Source organism: Platalea leucorodia (assembly GCF_965183815.1).
Source record: "Platalea leucorodia genome assembly, chromosome: 8".
NCBI classification, from domain to species: Eukaryota; Metazoa; Chordata; class Aves; order Pelecaniformes; family Threskiornithidae; genus Platalea; species Platalea leucorodia.
Window position 1 is genome coordinate 25,460,968 of NC_138830.1, and position 16,099 is coordinate 25,477,066.

Consider the following 16,099-nt stretch of genomic DNA (forward strand, 5'->3'; position numbering starts at 1 on the left):
GAGATGGCACAGAAGGGGTGGACGATCCCTCGTTCCTGGTGGCACAGGCTTTGGTGCCACCAAGACTACACCCAGGGACCCAGACACACCGCTTGCTCCTGCGCCAGCTCTGTGTGCAAATCTTTGTTTCTAGAGCGGATGGTCCGGCACCTTCTGGGCACGCTGCAGCTGACCACCACGTCCTGGAGACGTGCTCAGGAACGCGAGGGGCAGGGCTGCAGCGGCCAGGAGGGAGGCATCGCCAAGGGCCCAGCCCACAGGGCGCCGTCGGCCGTCCTTGGCCAGGTCGTCGTCACTTGTTTGGCTCCGGCAGTGTAAAGGCAGTGCAGTGTGTGCTCAAGAGGCGGCACTTGTACGGGATTTAGTACAAACAGCAACAAGTTTTACAGTATTTTGAAAGACAATGGAGCATTAAGTCTGCTCACAGCCACCTATGATCCCTCCCCACAGCCTGGGGAAAATGGAGAAGTTAGCTTTTCTTACTTTTTTCCATTTCTTTTTGTTTGGGTGCCTGTGCCCAGGGGGTGGCCGCGGGGTCTCTGTGAGGAGAGGCGGGGGCTGCCCGGCGCCGGACACAGCCGGTTCTGGCCGCCCCAGGGCAGCTGAGGGAGCCGAGCCCCGAGCCGGCGGCACCCCTGTGAGAGCGCGCTTAGGAAAGGGAAGGACCAGCAAAGAGGGACCGTCAAGGGCAACCCCCCATTCTCCTGCACCTCTTGTGGGGGGAGAGGAGGTGGGAGTCAGGAATGAAGGACTGAAGTAGAGTCTTAGCAAAAAAGGGGTGGGGGCAAAGGTGTTTGGTTTTTTTTTTTTTTTTTTTTGGTCTTTATTTCTCACCATCCAACTCTATTCTAATTGGCAAGAAGTTAAACTAATTTTCCCCAAGTTGAGCCTGTTTTGCCTACGATGGCAATTGGTACGTGATGTCTCTGTTTTTATCTTGACCCACAAGCTTTTTCATCTTATTTTCTCCTTCTGTTCTGCTGAAGAGAAGTGAGAGAGCAGCTGGGTGGGCGTCTGGCAGCCGGCCAACATCAACGCACCATGCTTTTCAATCTTCCACACAAACCAATTACTTGCTGTTTAAACAGGCTGCTCTGGAGAATCAAAAGTTGGAGGAGCTAAGCTTGCTGAGCTCCTGACTTCCCTTCCCCCAACCTACAAAACCAAGAGCTTTTTAAAATAACTAGAAAAGGGAAAAAATTACCTTTTACTTCAGATCAATTCCACAACTACCAATTTTTATCCAGAACTAACTAAAACATTCTGAATATACAGAGCACACAAAAGTCTGTGGATTTGGAGAAACTTCGAGTGACAGTCGAGACAATCCTATCATCACAGCTAATAAAAGAATTTATTGTAAACATACGTATCTTACACAATTATACAGTATAATACAGATAACATGAAGGATTTAAACACTCAGCATTACAAATAGGCGCAATATTTGTAAAGAGATCTTTAACTTGTATCAAGACTCTTTAGAAAGCCAGAGAAATATACCGTAACATTTCAACACACCACATCATCTGTAGCGTTCCACACACACCTGAAGGGGTGTGGGAAATTCCACCACCTCTAACTTATCTCCAAGCAATTCCCACAGGAACTTCTCACCAACAAGTTTTTCTCCCACCACTTTTCAAAATTCAAAGAACTTGTTGCAAAGATTTCCTACATCTGAAGGACTAAACAAATGTGTTATTTTCTATCTGCTTTTAACAGATTTTATTTTTCTTCAGCAAACTTTATATATTATTAATATAGCATCTCCTAGGAGAATAACCTGTGGTTGCTCAGAAATGCAGCAATAGATCTCCACTGCAAGAACCCCAGTAAGAACAAGGGGCATTTACCTGCCTGCTTCAGGGCCAGGTTCAGGACTCATTCTGAAACTCCATTCCTCATAGAAAAGCAAGACACAGGCAAGGAAGCCACTATTTGCAAACAGATGCCCAAAGATGAGCTCCTGCATCCTCAAGAGCTGCTCTGGGTGTATCAAAATCCCAGAAACTAAGCCCACAAGAGACGGGGGGCTGGAAATCCATGTGTCATTGCGGAAGATCATAGCACGACTGAGTTTGCCCAAAAGGCTGTTCCCACACAACCTGCAGGCTGTCATAGCGCTAGCGACAGATACCTTGAAAATGCCCTTCTCTTTTGTAAAAGCTGCATACAGGGGTGCCTGAAAGTAGTATGGAATTTGAGTTCACTGCAGTCTACAAACAGAGTGTGGGGCCTGCAGTTCCCCAGCTACCTGGATTCCTCCCAACTCTCAACACTGAGTTCAAGTATCATGGTGAAACTGCTTGACTCCTTCACACTGACCTCAGCTGAAAAACTAATGTCAGGGCTGAGCTGTGCACTTTACTTGTACAAGCAATCCTGCACTCAGCTCACCTGAACAAGCTAGAATTATCTTTTGAATCCAGAGCATCTGAAACACCCTTTCTAGGGGGCATTTAAGTCCTCCTCTGAATGCTGTTTGGATTTCATCCATTGGTCCCGTTTCCTAGATTCAAGGGCCAGGTTCTGCCACTCTTATTCAAACAAACTGTAACTCCCTGTTAGCTCTGATGAACTGAGGGGGCTTATCTACAGACCCTAGTTTTATTTAAGGTGGAGAAGACAGGCAGCATCTCATCTGAGGTACATAGTGCCTTCCTCAGCTTAAGAACTGCATCAAACCTATGCTACTCTCCTTCGAAGCCTGAAACCACCCTCTAACTGAACCATCTTCAACAGTTCCTGCACACTACTGGAGTTACCACCACCTGTCTTCTAGCCCAAAAAAAAGCACCAAAAGATAACATTTTGAAGATTTCTGTTCCTACCTCAGGCCAGGAAAGATAACCGTAGTTTAATATTTATAAAAGGCTTTGTATTGTCAAAGCACGGCACCAACAAAAGCGAGGCCTCAGTACACCCCTGTGAGGTAGGTATCCTGCTCCCCATGCTCAGAGATGGGGAAACTGAGGCACAGAGTGATTAAATCAAAGGCCATGCAGCAGATCAGAGACCCAGCTGAGATCAGTGCATTGGAGGCTGTTTGACCCATGCTCCACCCACATGACAGCACTGCCTCACAAAACAAGCACGCTGAAAGCATGACAGTCCAACAGGAGTCCCACCAGCTTTACAATGGCTTATTCACACTACTAGCAAGCACCCATGGGGCAGGACAAAAGGGTGGTGGATGTGGGGTGGTCAGGATGTTGTCAGCGAAGCCTTCTTCAGCAAGGTGTTGATAACCAGGCTGCAGACATGTCTCCTACACCAGTGATGTTCCTGAGACAGGTAAGTGCTGGGGTTAGTAGCAGAACTTCTTCCTGCAGTCAAGACATCAGAGGAGCTTCCCACAAGCAGCAAATCTCTGATTTTTTGATCCTATCAGGCCTCTCTGTGTTGAGCAGAACTTAAGCCAAAGTCGTGCTGCTGCTCCCACAGCACTTCACAATCCAAGCTGATCATTATGTGAATGCTGTCAAAACATTAAGACTTGTACAACGCACCGGGTCACCTGCCCTCCAGCACACTCCAAACCTTCTGGCAGCCTGGGGAGGCACTCGCTGGGCAAGCAAAGGGTTTTTCAGCCAGTCCAAGCCCACAAACGCTGAATGTTGTCCTTGCTCCTCTCCTTTCCCATGCAGGACAAGTGGTCAGTCAAATCTTACCAAGCCTGACCATGGGTTGTTCATCTTGATTGAGCATGTGCCAGTCTACCCTTTCTGAGGTCACTAAGAAAGGTGACATTGGACACCTCCTCTAGAGAGGCAAGGAATTTGGTTAGGTGACACTTAGCTGAATAAGCTAATGACAAGCCTACCCAGCTGTGTTCTCAGTCACATACACCATGCTCAAGCAGGACTGGCAGAATTTGTTGCAGCCATCAGCTTTCTGCTCCCCCAAACCCAAACCTAACCAACCAACCCACCCATCTACTCAAATGACCCACCTTTAAAAGCTGCCTTTGACTTTTCTCATATTCAGAGTGCCAAAGCAACTGTTCTGCCCACTGCATGGGGAAATCAACTTGTATGTAGACTGCATCAAAAAGCATGATTTCTTTTCTTAGAAAAAATGTTCAATCTCATCAATACAGCTGTCTCAGAGGGACCAGGCCTGTGGAGTCTCTCACAGCTAGCAACGTGATGCAAACTGACAATGTTTGTTCAGCCACTGAACATACACTTACCAAGTAAACACTGACATTTAACAACTTGATTTGGAACAGAGCATCATTTTGTTGCATTAAGGTGCATCTTTAATCGGAGGTAACAATCTAGTAGCCCAATGTTATAAATGTATATAATAGTGTCCTACAGAAATACTGGATTTGTCAACCCAACTTCCGTTATAAATCCACCTTTCCTGTAGCATCTTCTCTGCTCTATTTCATTGTTCCTCATTTAGTATCTTCATATGTTTGTTTGTGAGGAAGTCAAGAAAGGGAATACTACAGATGGCTTTGTGAATATTCATCACTGTGATCTCTCTTGGAGTCCTGCAGGGAATGCATCAGAGATGCTATTATAATACATAAAAAGACACGTGTCCATAAAGCAGTAAGTCAATACATTTACTAATGGGGCGGGGGGGGGGGGGGAAGATCAATCAAAAAAAAGGATAAAAGAGCAGGTGTTAGAGCAACACAGGAAAAGCATTAAAATGTCACAGCACAAAAAAGCCACTCTCAAATGACTGGAGGAAACATCTTGGGCACTGGGACAGGAAAATCAAGTGCTGAAGTATTAATTCTTGAACTTCTATAGCACAGATTATGTATATATATTTCTATATATAACATATATACAAGTGTTTAATATATATCATATTAATATTTATATATTGCATGCAAGTAAATATTTAAACCAAGCATTTTCTCATAGTGTTGTTTTTTTTTTTTTTTCAATTTCAAGCTAGCCCAAATCATGGTGCTGAATAGAAATCAAAATGCGGCCTAACCGATACCATAAAAATCACTCAGTATCTGAGCCAGAAAGGAGTATATCAGTAAAATAACGAAGAGGTTATTTAGGTTGTTTAAGTTCTGTCTGGCCATGGCTAAGTTGTCTACATGATAACCTGGGATGGACAAGAGTGAGAAGGTTCTTCCAACATGGCTCTGTAGAAACAGGTCATCTGCCTTTGAGCATGGCAACACCAGAGAATCCTACCTCAGATTTTAATGTTGTTTATGTTACCAGTCCTTTGCCACTATGGAGCTCAGAAATGACAAACCCCTCCTAAGGCTTGCATCTTCCCAGAATATAGTTCATAAATTCCCTCACTCACATGGTCTGAGCTAATCTGACTAAATTCCTCAAGCAGTTCAGCCCTTGGTGCTGGCATAAGTGGTCTAAGAGGAAACAAGCTGCTGTACCTGTTGTGAGGAGCTGTCTGGTATGCCACAGCCAGTGCTTGTCGTAGGATATCACTCATAAGCTGTTCAGTGGCCTGTGACAAAAAGACAACATTAGGAGACAGCATTACGAAAAGAGGAAAGGAACGTGCTATTTGCTCGAGTATCAGTGTAAGAGCAGCTGAAATTCTGGCTCACTTCAATCCTGTATTCCATCAGCAGGGGGCAGTTCAAGATTCCCAAGTGAGTTTTACTGGCACAGTAATAAGAACTGAGTATATTTAGCAGAAAGAAAGATGCACAGAGCTCAGACTGCAACTGCCCAGTCTGTTTTCTCTCTGGACCTGTAGAGCAGTATGTGCACAGCAGGGTGGATCCGATGTTCCAGAGCCTGTGCCCCAAAGAACATTTTAGGGCCCTGCCTCTCACAGACCAGAGCTTGTTTTGTACACGGCAGATTCCAGATATTCTCCTGGGAGCAGGTTTATGCTTGTTAGCCACTCCCTGTGGTCACCAGGCTTATGTCAAGACACTTTCACAAAAACCTCCCAGCCTGGACAGCAAGCAGACAGCAGGCATATGCCTACTTGGCTTAATCAAGGTTCAATCAACAGCTAATTAAGGCTCTTGGCTTTCTGTGCCTGTATCAAGACTAGAGCAGAGTTTTCTGGAACATTCAGAGAGGAAAGCTGGCATAACTCTACAATAATAACGGAGCAATCTGGTGATTACAATCTGTGTCTACAAATGGACGCATCTGTATCTGAGTTCAACTACGGTAAGTAACAGAGACCACAGTAGAAGTGTGCATGCATGTGCATGTGTGACCTGGAATGAATTAGCTTTTGTAAAAATGATCTTCTGATAAGCAGCAGTCTGTACAAACAACCCCAAAAATTGTCTTTGGCTGGAAACACAGCAGAGCACTGCTAAAAATAACCTGTGTTAGCCTTCAGTCCAAACCCAAAAACTTCAATTCCATGCTGTTCGAAGCTTTGGTAAGAAACAGTCTCTGTTTTTCCAAAACTGATTATGAGAGATAAATGGTTTCTCGTACAAGGCAGAATTGCTGCTGTCTGCAGGAATTCAGCAGTCTCCCAGTAGAGACAACCCAGGCAAAAAGGAACTGAACAGTATTTAGGAAAAAACAGCTAACCTCTTATAAAATAACCAAGTCTTACAGAACTGTGGCAGATTCCCCCCTCCCCCCAAGTTCTGAAGGGTAGGACAAAGTAAGGAGTACTTTTGAAGTTACAGAATGAGTCAGTATCTTGCCGGAGCTGAGAATCTGCAAATTGCTGTTCTGTGTCCAAGCCAACAAATCAGCTAGAAAGCTGGAAACACACAGAGAAGTATGCGACACTCTTTGGTCAGCTATATATCTTCCTATACATGCACAAAAATAGACATCAGACTCCGCATCTCCTGATTTGATAAATGCATATTAATAAGGATATTCAATCTTTTTTTCTGTAACTGTATTAACCCAGTAATGTAGAAAAGTTCTTAATGTGAAGTAATTTCTTACCTTTAAAATCATATCTTCTATTACTGATGCATAAACATTCTTTTGTACCTCAGCAGGCTGAAAAGAAATCCCTATCTATAAAATACAAGAGAGAACAAAATTAATACATCAAACAACACAACCCACGTTTTGCTACAGATGAGATGAGAATGAGGTAACAGAAACAATCTATTACAAAGGGTAGTTAAAAAACAAGCAAGCAGACATTGCAGAACTCTCAGGCAGTGTAATCTTAGGCTTCATTTAAAAAAAAAAAAAAATCTGGAGAAAATGAAGCTTGACCATTAGAACAGCCTGCAGAAATGCCTCTAAAACACAGAAGAAACAAAAGCAGGTTTTAATTTTTGTTTCAGAAAGTCTACACAAAACCCAGGCTGCATTGGGTATCTTTGGATTGAGAATGGAAGCTCCATTTTAAAACTGTACATATATTCAATCCATGTATTCATAATCTTCCCTGCACCTAACTATGGCAACTGAAACCACTTTAGACAGTACTCCTGGCACAGAAGTTCTGGATCAAGTGCGTTTCATCACCCAGTCACACTCTCATGGTGCCTGTGCCCTTGCCACCTATGTAGCAAGACTAGATACACTGCAGAACCAAAGTTTTGTCCCTTGATGGCAGCATTTGAGGTGGAGACAGAGATCCTTTCGTTCTCCCACAACTGCTGCATGCAAACCCCTCCCGCTGCTCCTGTCTCTGCTGGTACAATGGCGAGCACTCTTTCCTACAAGCTGAGTCAGTCTCCTCTCTTTCCTTCCTGCTACTGTGAGAGAAGACTCCCTCTCTCCATTTCTTTTACCCTAATTTGAATGGGGGAAGAAACCCAAGCAGTAGAGAAGTTTGCTGTGGTCTTAGCTTCACTGCAACTCCTTTTCAGGAGCTGCTACTAAACACCACTGCTCCAAGCAACGAGCCCAAATCTTGCACATGGTGGGACAGGAAGAATTCGGTGCTAGTACTCTTCTTCCTCACTTCCCCTTGCTTCTAGCCCTCCAGGATGATTTTTCTGGTGCTAAGCCCTGCAACACAGCTACTCTGAAATGACCTCCGGCTGGCATGCTTCACTTACTCCTGCCAGCACTGGCCAGCTGAGTGTCACGAGTCAGAAGGTCCAATTTTTCCAGGGCATTTATAAAAACATTCATAAAGCATCCAACGGCCCATATAGATGAAATAAAGTCAACTAAATAAATGTAAGACCACAACTAGCTTAATGGCAGTTCTTACTAGCTTTATGATTCACTGATTACCTTCTCTGCAGTGTCCCTCACAAACTCTGATGCAGGCAAGGAAGCCAAGTAGAACTTCATCTCCTCTTGTTTCTCCTCCTGTTCTTTCTTAATGTTTATTTTTAATGGCTCGCTAAAGTTGAGAATATCTACTTCCTCTTCGTGTTCTGGTTCTCGTTTCAGAAATTGCTGTAGTTCCTCTAGTTTTCGGCACAGCTCCTCACCACTGCTGTAAGATGAAGGGCATTCTGAAAAAGAAGCAATCAATTAAACACATGATAGGTTATGGAAAGCTGTTTATAAACAGATGCACACTCAAAATATGGTAAGAAATTAAGGTAATTGGAAGTTATTTTTGTAGTTCCTACTAAACATAAGGATGAACAGAAATGCAAACAGTCATTGAGAGCCTTCTAATTATATCTTCATGACATTCATGGTCCTCTCCATCATCTGCCCCTACACCAATCGAGAAGGCTGCATTTCAAACAAAACCAGGCTCATGTGAGTCTCCTAAACATTCTCACAGAAGCTTTCTGACAACTGGCAAAGCAGTCTGATGCTCTTCAACTTGCTTGGAGAAATGGAGTTTTTACTACGTAGGCACCATGTAGCACTAAATCATCTTTCACATTGTGACAAGTATTATTATGCTTTTTGAGAAAAATCAGAAGACAGATTTGCAGTGGAATTACAAAAGTGTAACCTCTTCTCTGCCTGCTCGACACAAGCCAGTAAAACCTTTAGTGGAAAGCTATGCAATAAAAAGATTCTTTTCTTCAAAGACAAACACAAATCTAGTTACTCAGATACAAATATTAAAAGGTGGATGTAGGCTTCCTTTCCACCTTCAACAATTGCAATGCAGGGCCAGACTTAGCAAAGAATAATCAAATCCATACACTTCTGTGAAACACCTTAAATCCCTGTATGATCAGAACAGAAAAACATTCAGCTTTGGGAAAGGGATTATCTGAAGATGAAACAAGGGAGCTTAACTGAAGAATGGATGAAATTGAAGATGTATGTTTAATACATACTAAAATGGACTGTGGAGATCCCAGAGCTATGCCTAGTACAATAACATAGCAGCTGTAATAACACAACGTGAAGCTTCACACAGGCCAATTCACTTCACTTGGAGGTAAATTAACCCCCACTGAGCTCCACGCTGCTGCTGCCAGTTTGGGTTTTTTTTTTTGTACCTGAACTCATTCACACTGTTTGCATGGTAAGTCTTTTCACAGAGGCTAAGCTTACCCAAGGGCAGAACAGTCATTACTCCCTATGCTTTGTTTGTGTGCCCATTTATAAATGATTACACTGTGGGGCAAGACTCATCTGTCATAAGATTTATCTACGCTGGGCCTCCGAAGGCCCCAAAGCACAGTAAAACCCAAAAGAGGCCCCAGAGAACATCAGGACTGGTAGGGACAAGGGGCAGCCTCACTTGTAGGCTTGCCATTAAGATCTCCAACTTCTGTTATTCCAGAGTAAATCAAGTTAAAAAACAAAGAATGTAAGAATGCCCTTCTCCTGAAGAAGCAGCACATGTGTGTGCATACACACCGTCTCGAGCCATTTAACAAACACCGTCTTTGGCAAAAAGGAGCTTTCTGTCCCTCCACACTCACCTGGCTCACTGTCTATCTGTGTCAGCACGTCTTCAATCGAGTCCTCGTCGTTCCGCAAGGTCTCTGGGTCAGGTGGAGTGTAGCCATGGCATCGACACCAGTGCACCACGTGCTTTGTTTTCAGGGGTGTAATGTTGTGAAACCTGGGGTGCTTCTCTATGATTTCTTGTAGGATCTTTCTCACTGTCATTGCTCGTTGCCACTGTGACAAACCAAAGGGAAAGCTCATCACACTGGCTGAAACGTTTAAGGCTAGACTATGGCCCAGAACAATAATCCATGTTGCAAGGAAAACAAAAAGAATGTGATTTTCTTAGAAGTCAGAACAACAAGGAAAAACAAATGTGGAAGATGATCCTAATCCTGATATTAGGCAGCTGTAGGCAGGTGATTTAAACTCTGCTTTCTCATGCAAACAAAACCTCAAGAAAAAGGGACACACATTTACAGGGGCCCAGACACATCTGTCTTGACTTGAACTGTCTCATCTCCCAAGTAACACCTAAGATGGCACAGTGCAAGAAATCCAGTAGAGAAAAATATGCTGCTCAAAATTTTGGTTAAACTCTTTAATCATTTAAGTTGGCAACAGCAGAGGGTCTAATAAATTTTAACGTCTTCCTCGTAAAACTCCACAGCAAGAGTTCAAAACTATGAAGAAATAGGGGGAAACGTAACATCTACAACACAGAAAGGTCCAGATTAACTGAAATATTTATCTTGAGTGAACTGACAATCTATTTCAGCACTAGCATCGCTTATGTCAGATCCCTCAATTCTCTTCCTACAGAAAGCAGACACAATCCCATGAAAAGATGGACAAAGTATATTGGGTAAAATTCCCATGACTGTAATAAGCCACAGAGGAGTGATGAGGACAAAGTGCTAACAGGGCAGTTTGCAAAAATTCTGATTTTGAAAACGCTTCAAAACCATCTTACTTTGAACCAACTGAAAAATGACCTTTAGAGTCCCTTCTGCTTGAAAAAGTCTCTGAACAATAAACTGGATCACTACCTGGACACGAATCAGTGTGTCTTGCAGTAAGAAATGCTTCCATTTAAAATGCGACAGACTGCTTCAGAAAACAAAGCCCCTAACAACAACAAGGAAGGTTCCATAATTCAGAAATCCTTCTTGTGTCCCTAATGACTGCTTATGAAACACAGGAGGAGAGGATTACCTCGGCTGCCCTCCTCTTCCCAATATTCCAGCTGTAATACTGTTCCACTGAACTGGCACAAAAAGAGCTCGCATCTTCACCTAGAAAACACAAAGCCAAAAACAGTATTAAATTTTAATATGTGAAGTAAGATAAATTCTGCTTGTGATGTTATTTAGTGGAGAAGAAGAGGGAAATGTGTTTCATGCTCATAGGATCAAAGAGTGTAGCTCTTACAAATGCTGTGGTCTCTTTGAGCACAGCACAGATAGGTGCAGCAGACACTTTGGTTTCTGAATGCAAAATCAGCATCCCTCTTGGTCAGGATACACAGACATCTGTGGCTATGGGCCGTTTTAAGCCTCTTCTTCCCCCCCAAACTGTAATGATATAGACCTGTAAGTCTGTCTTCCTTGGGAAAACATTTTTCTTTGCCAACAAATTGCAATATAAAAATGAAACAGTGAAAAAGTTTCCTGGTAAAAACATGAGGAGGGGATATGAATCCTAAGCAACGGATTCATGAATGCTGCTGTAGGCTAGAGAGCTGTATGTAATGAAAGCTTTACTGTGCCGCCCACTCCTACTTTGCCCACTGTGCTTATCTCGAGAGGGTCTACCCTACTCAGTCTCCAGGACAACTTGTTTAAAGTGCATTAGTTACCAGAGAAAGCTGATACATTTTCAGCTACGTACATGAGTAAGAGGTATGCAATTATAAAGTACCATAAAAGATTAAAACATTTCTCTGCTAACTACTACCTCTCATTTAAAAAAAAAAAAAAAAAAAAAAAAAAAGACAAAAACCCCAACAACAAACACATTCCAATGCTGAGCTATGTTATATTTGCAAGCATTTCTGAAACCCTGGCATTAAATAAAAAATAAAAAAAAAAAAAAAAAGAAGAAGAAGAAAAAGGCATCTATCTTTTAAGGACAAACCAGGGAAAAGAAGACCTACTTGCAGCCATTATGTGAGGAAATACAATCTATTTCTAACCAAAAACAGGTGAAAGTTAATAACTGCTGTGACAACATACTTGGCTTTATTGGAAGAACCTGATTCCAAGCACCTTTCGAATAACCCCTGGAGTAAGCTCTCTAGGAGAATGGCTTCATTTCATTTCACCTTTTAATAATTTTAGCGGCTACAGAGTATGCAAGGCATTCTGTTGACACACTGAAAATAGAAAGCAAAGCCTTTTCATTTACTGCTTACTTTTTTCAGCAATTAATGGAACCTTCTTCACTATTGCTGTTAAAAGCTGCTGGATGTTCTCCAAATATTCTATGCTGCAAGGGGTAAAAAGAATCACAATGAAGAATATTCTTGGAAGCAATGAATCAGATGCATAAGGTTTCCAAATCACTGAATGGTTTAAAGTCCCTAGGCCCAAGGCAATACTAACATGCGGATAAACTGTTATGCCCCAATCCAGAGATGGTATTCCAAACAGCCCTTTCACTTGCTGAAGTGTCCACATCTGAAGCTACATTTGTCATGATCAAGAAACTGAAGAGAGGCTTTTTTGGGCAGGCTTGGAAGAAATCCCTGCATCATCTCACAATCTGCAACAATACTTTGGGGGATAAGATGCACCTATTAGTGCAGGCTGTCCCAGTAGGAACGTGCAATACTGCATGGGAAGCGTTGTACTTACGGGAGTTTAGGTAAATTTTACTTAACCAGCCATACCATATTTAACTGGCAAAAACTGTATTTTCCATTAGTTATTTTATAACTAAGATAATTTCCAGTGTGTAGTGACTTAAGATTTATTCCTGTCTCCTACACAAACTCTCTATCAGGACAATGTCTGCAGGGACATGTTGGAATAACAAAACTTTTCAAAACATGGAGACAGGAAAGTCAGCCATTGGAGGAATCAAGAGCAGGAGACACATCCTACACATTATAAGAAATACGCAGAGAAAATTCTGCAAACTGAGTTCTGGTGAAAAAAGACTAACAAGTACTTGCAAAAGCATCACAAACAAGGCACTGGATTTCATGGCATCCAGTGAACAAATACTCCAATGATCTTTATTATTTAATTCCCATTCTGAACCAACGCAGCCCTCATACTAAGTAATTACAGAAGTATATGAGCCTTACAAGACTAGAGAGGCAAGAAGAGAGACAGTTCTACTTATTTCAGATGCCCCTTTTTTGACCTGCATTCCACTGGGCAGTTTGACCTCACTAAGGACACACAATGGCAATGGGAATTATACAAGCAGTGGATGATAAAGAGGTTTTAGCAGCTTGAGATTTTAGCAAACCCCAGATCAACTGCAAATCTTCAAATAATTTTTTTCCCCCTTTCCTGAGCCCTGCATACAAATCCATTTACAAAGAAAATATTGCAACACTGAAACTAATGCCAGCCAACAGGATTAGTACTGATACAGTAGTGTATGGGACAGAAGATTTTATAATGTATTTCTAGGTCAAGCTTAACACTACTCCACGTATCCCTAGAACCTCCTCCTTCCCCCCGGTATTTCAAAGATCAGAAATCCTTATAGAGAAATGAACAATTACTTGATAACGTAATTCCCAAGTTCGGAGCTATCTTCTGTTTTTACTGCTGCTTGGCCTTCTTGGGTACCCACAGAACTGCAGTTTTGTCCTGTTGAATCAGGCTCCATCTTAACTTCAAAGAAACAGAACACATTTTAAGAGACAAAAAGTACCAGTCGGCTTGATAAATAATGTCTTGCGAGACTCCAGTAAGACTAAGGGTCTTACATAACAGCACTTAATTTGTTGTTTGCATTCCGATTGTTAAGCATGAACAAATCTGGCCTTCTGTTCTGCTGAAAGAAAGCCACCAGAACACATGCACCCCCCCTTCAAATCTCAACATGCTCACACGTTATCCTTTTTAGAAAATTTGCATATGCATAATCAATTGCTCATGTTTTGCATATTACTGCCTGATCTAAATTGACCTTCCTGAAAATGTACATTGGCTCTCGTTTAGATTGTGCTAGAAAGGTTGGACCGGATGATCCTTGAGGTCCCTTCCAACCTGGTATTCTATGATTCTATGATGATGACTCTATGATTTTCTGTAAACAAATAGCTGCATAGAAAACTACTAACAGCTTTAGCAAGAAGTGAAATTTCAAAGTGACAACTTTTTTTGAAGACATCACTGATTTTAACATCAGTGAATTTTCTCACACCTAGGACAGAACTCTTGTGAGACCGGAGCAGGAGAGACAGAGATGTTCCCAACACAGAACAGCCAGGCAGTCTGGTCATTCATCTGGGACGGGAGAGATGCGTGACAGCTCTGCAAGAACTGGACTTTGAGTATCTCAGCTCTAGCCTACGTGTTATTCTGGGAAGTACTGTATGTACATCTTTCCCCTGTGTGTCTGCGCAGGCAGGTGTGCTGTCTGCATCTAGTGCTGCTGGAAAGCATTCTCCAGTACGTTTCACCATAGTCACTATTCTGAGGACAGCAGTAACTGTGATTAAACACATGCTGCTCTATGCGTTTCTGCAATGATGGATTGAAACAATGAAGGTTTAAGCTCCTCATGGTAGCTTTCTAGAGCGTCCCCATTTCTCTCTGTACTTGCCTATGCTTTGAGATTTGTTGAGGGGGAAGTCACTGTTCATTTCCTAGTCCCCAGATGCCATTTTTACTTGATTTAAACCCTACTAACAATGGAAATAAAGGAACCCACAGTCAAAGGGTCTGCCTTCATAGTCAGGCCATTTGCATAAAGCAGCACGAGCTTATTTCTAGTAATTATCTTACTGAGAAACTCCTTGTTACCTTTAGTGATGGATGCTGTAGAGGGACTAGGGACAACCGTACTTGCTGCTGTGACAGCTGTAACAGCTGAAACTTTGCTGGTAGAAAGCGACTGTATCACTGGAGAGGAACAGCAAAAAGCCAAACCAAACCAAAACAAAAACACAACAAAGAAAAGGAAAAAAATATCAAACTTCATACACTTTGACAAATAACCACGTTCAGAAGCAACACAGTGTTTGCAGCACAAAGTTTAGGGATGAATTTCCTTGCTACATTTTCTTCTATCTCTAACTTTGGACCACGTATGCCAACAGTGACCAAGAGCTACCCTGTGTCAAAGGGGATTTTCAAACACCATCTGTCATCCTCCTCTGCCCTTTACCTTTGTTCATAGGCATGAGTATTGTCTGAACACCTCCAGAAGCTGTGTTTACACCGAGCTGTTTAAGCTGGCTGGGAACTGTCAGAACAGCCTGCTGTGGACTAGACTGATTTGAGTGGATTTTTAGCAACCCTGCAAGAAGAACGGAAGACAAAATGTTAAATAAAACACACCATTTTGTTTATCTCCAGCTACTTCTCTCGCTTTCTGCCTGAACCAGGATGGCATGTAGGCTAGCACTGTCACCCTCTTAACAAGCCACAGTTCAGTGAACTGTCAGACAAGTTTTCACTGACACAAATGACTGCTAGAATACTGGGGTGCTGCACCACAGCGTGCGCAGTATGACATGCTGCACAGCGCTCTGATATCTGTGAGGCAGGTTTCCTAACTGTGTAAGTAACCTTAAGTAAAAGTTGATGTAACACGAACCTTTCAACTGGAGCAGGCTCAGCACAGAGTAAAACACTCCTGTCAGAACAAGACCTCGTGCTGAAGGGTCTGGTAAGCCAGTGACCAACAGCTCTGTTGTACTTACACAGCCACTCACTGAGGTACCCAAGTGCCGCACACACCTCTGCAATTCAGCTTAGCAGCATCCACTGCAGTCAGCAGAGCACAATCAACCATGTTTTAACTAAGTGACAAGCCCAAGGCTGCACAGCAAGTCTGATGAAGGACACACCTGAACTGAGCGTCCTGTGTCTTTCTGTAACATGCACTGAATACATCCATAAGGATGGCTAATCAAGCTATGAAGCATGTTAAAGTGAGGACTGAATGAAATCACTGATTTTAGTCAAAGCTAAAAGAACAAGCAGGACATTCAGATATTAACAGCATTATCAATGGCAGCACCCAGTGACTTTGGTGGAAACCAGCATGGCTCCAAGCTGCGCCACAGTGCCATGGGCAAGGAGCACTCATCACCTGTCCACCAGCTCTCTCTTCCACAGTGATGACACCTCAAGCAACCACAGCCAGCACTCTAACACTGTGATTTGGGCCTATGTCCATCC

At 42.7% G+C, this 16,099-nt stretch overlaps 1 protein-coding gene across 8 annotated transcripts in view; it reads right to left on the reverse strand.

Annotated features, from left to right (window-relative positions):
* Positions 1-1,362: 1,362 nt before the first annotated feature.
* Positions 1,363-16,099, reverse strand: part of YEATS2 (YEATS domain containing 2) — a 51,066-nt gene continuing 36,329 nt past the window's right edge. For 5 of the 8 annotated variants that reach the window (XM_082320553.1, XM_082320552.1, XM_082320555.1 and 2 more), the window contains 10 exons: positions 15,081-15,212; positions 14,717-14,815; positions 13,468-13,579; positions 12,142-12,215; positions 10,944-11,023; positions 9,761-9,962; positions 8,148-8,374; positions 6,891-6,965; positions 5,384-5,457; positions 1,364-4,504 (listed from right to left, as the gene is read on the reverse strand). In XM_082320553.1, coding sequence (XP_082176679.1) covers positions 4,396-4,504; positions 5,384-5,457; positions 6,891-6,965; positions 8,148-8,374; positions 9,761-9,962; positions 10,944-11,023; positions 12,142-12,215; positions 13,468-13,579; positions 14,717-14,815; positions 15,081-15,212 — 1,184 coding nt within the window. In that variant the 3' untranslated portion in view covers positions 1,364-4,395. Of the gene's footprint in view, positions 4,505-5,383; positions 5,458-6,890; positions 6,966-8,147; positions 8,375-9,760; positions 9,963-10,943; positions 11,024-12,141; positions 12,216-13,467; positions 13,580-14,716; positions 14,816-15,080; positions 15,213-16,099 lie in introns of those variants that run through there. The other 3 variants (XM_082320556.1, XR_014229078.1, XM_082320557.1) reach the window with 3 other exon arrangements.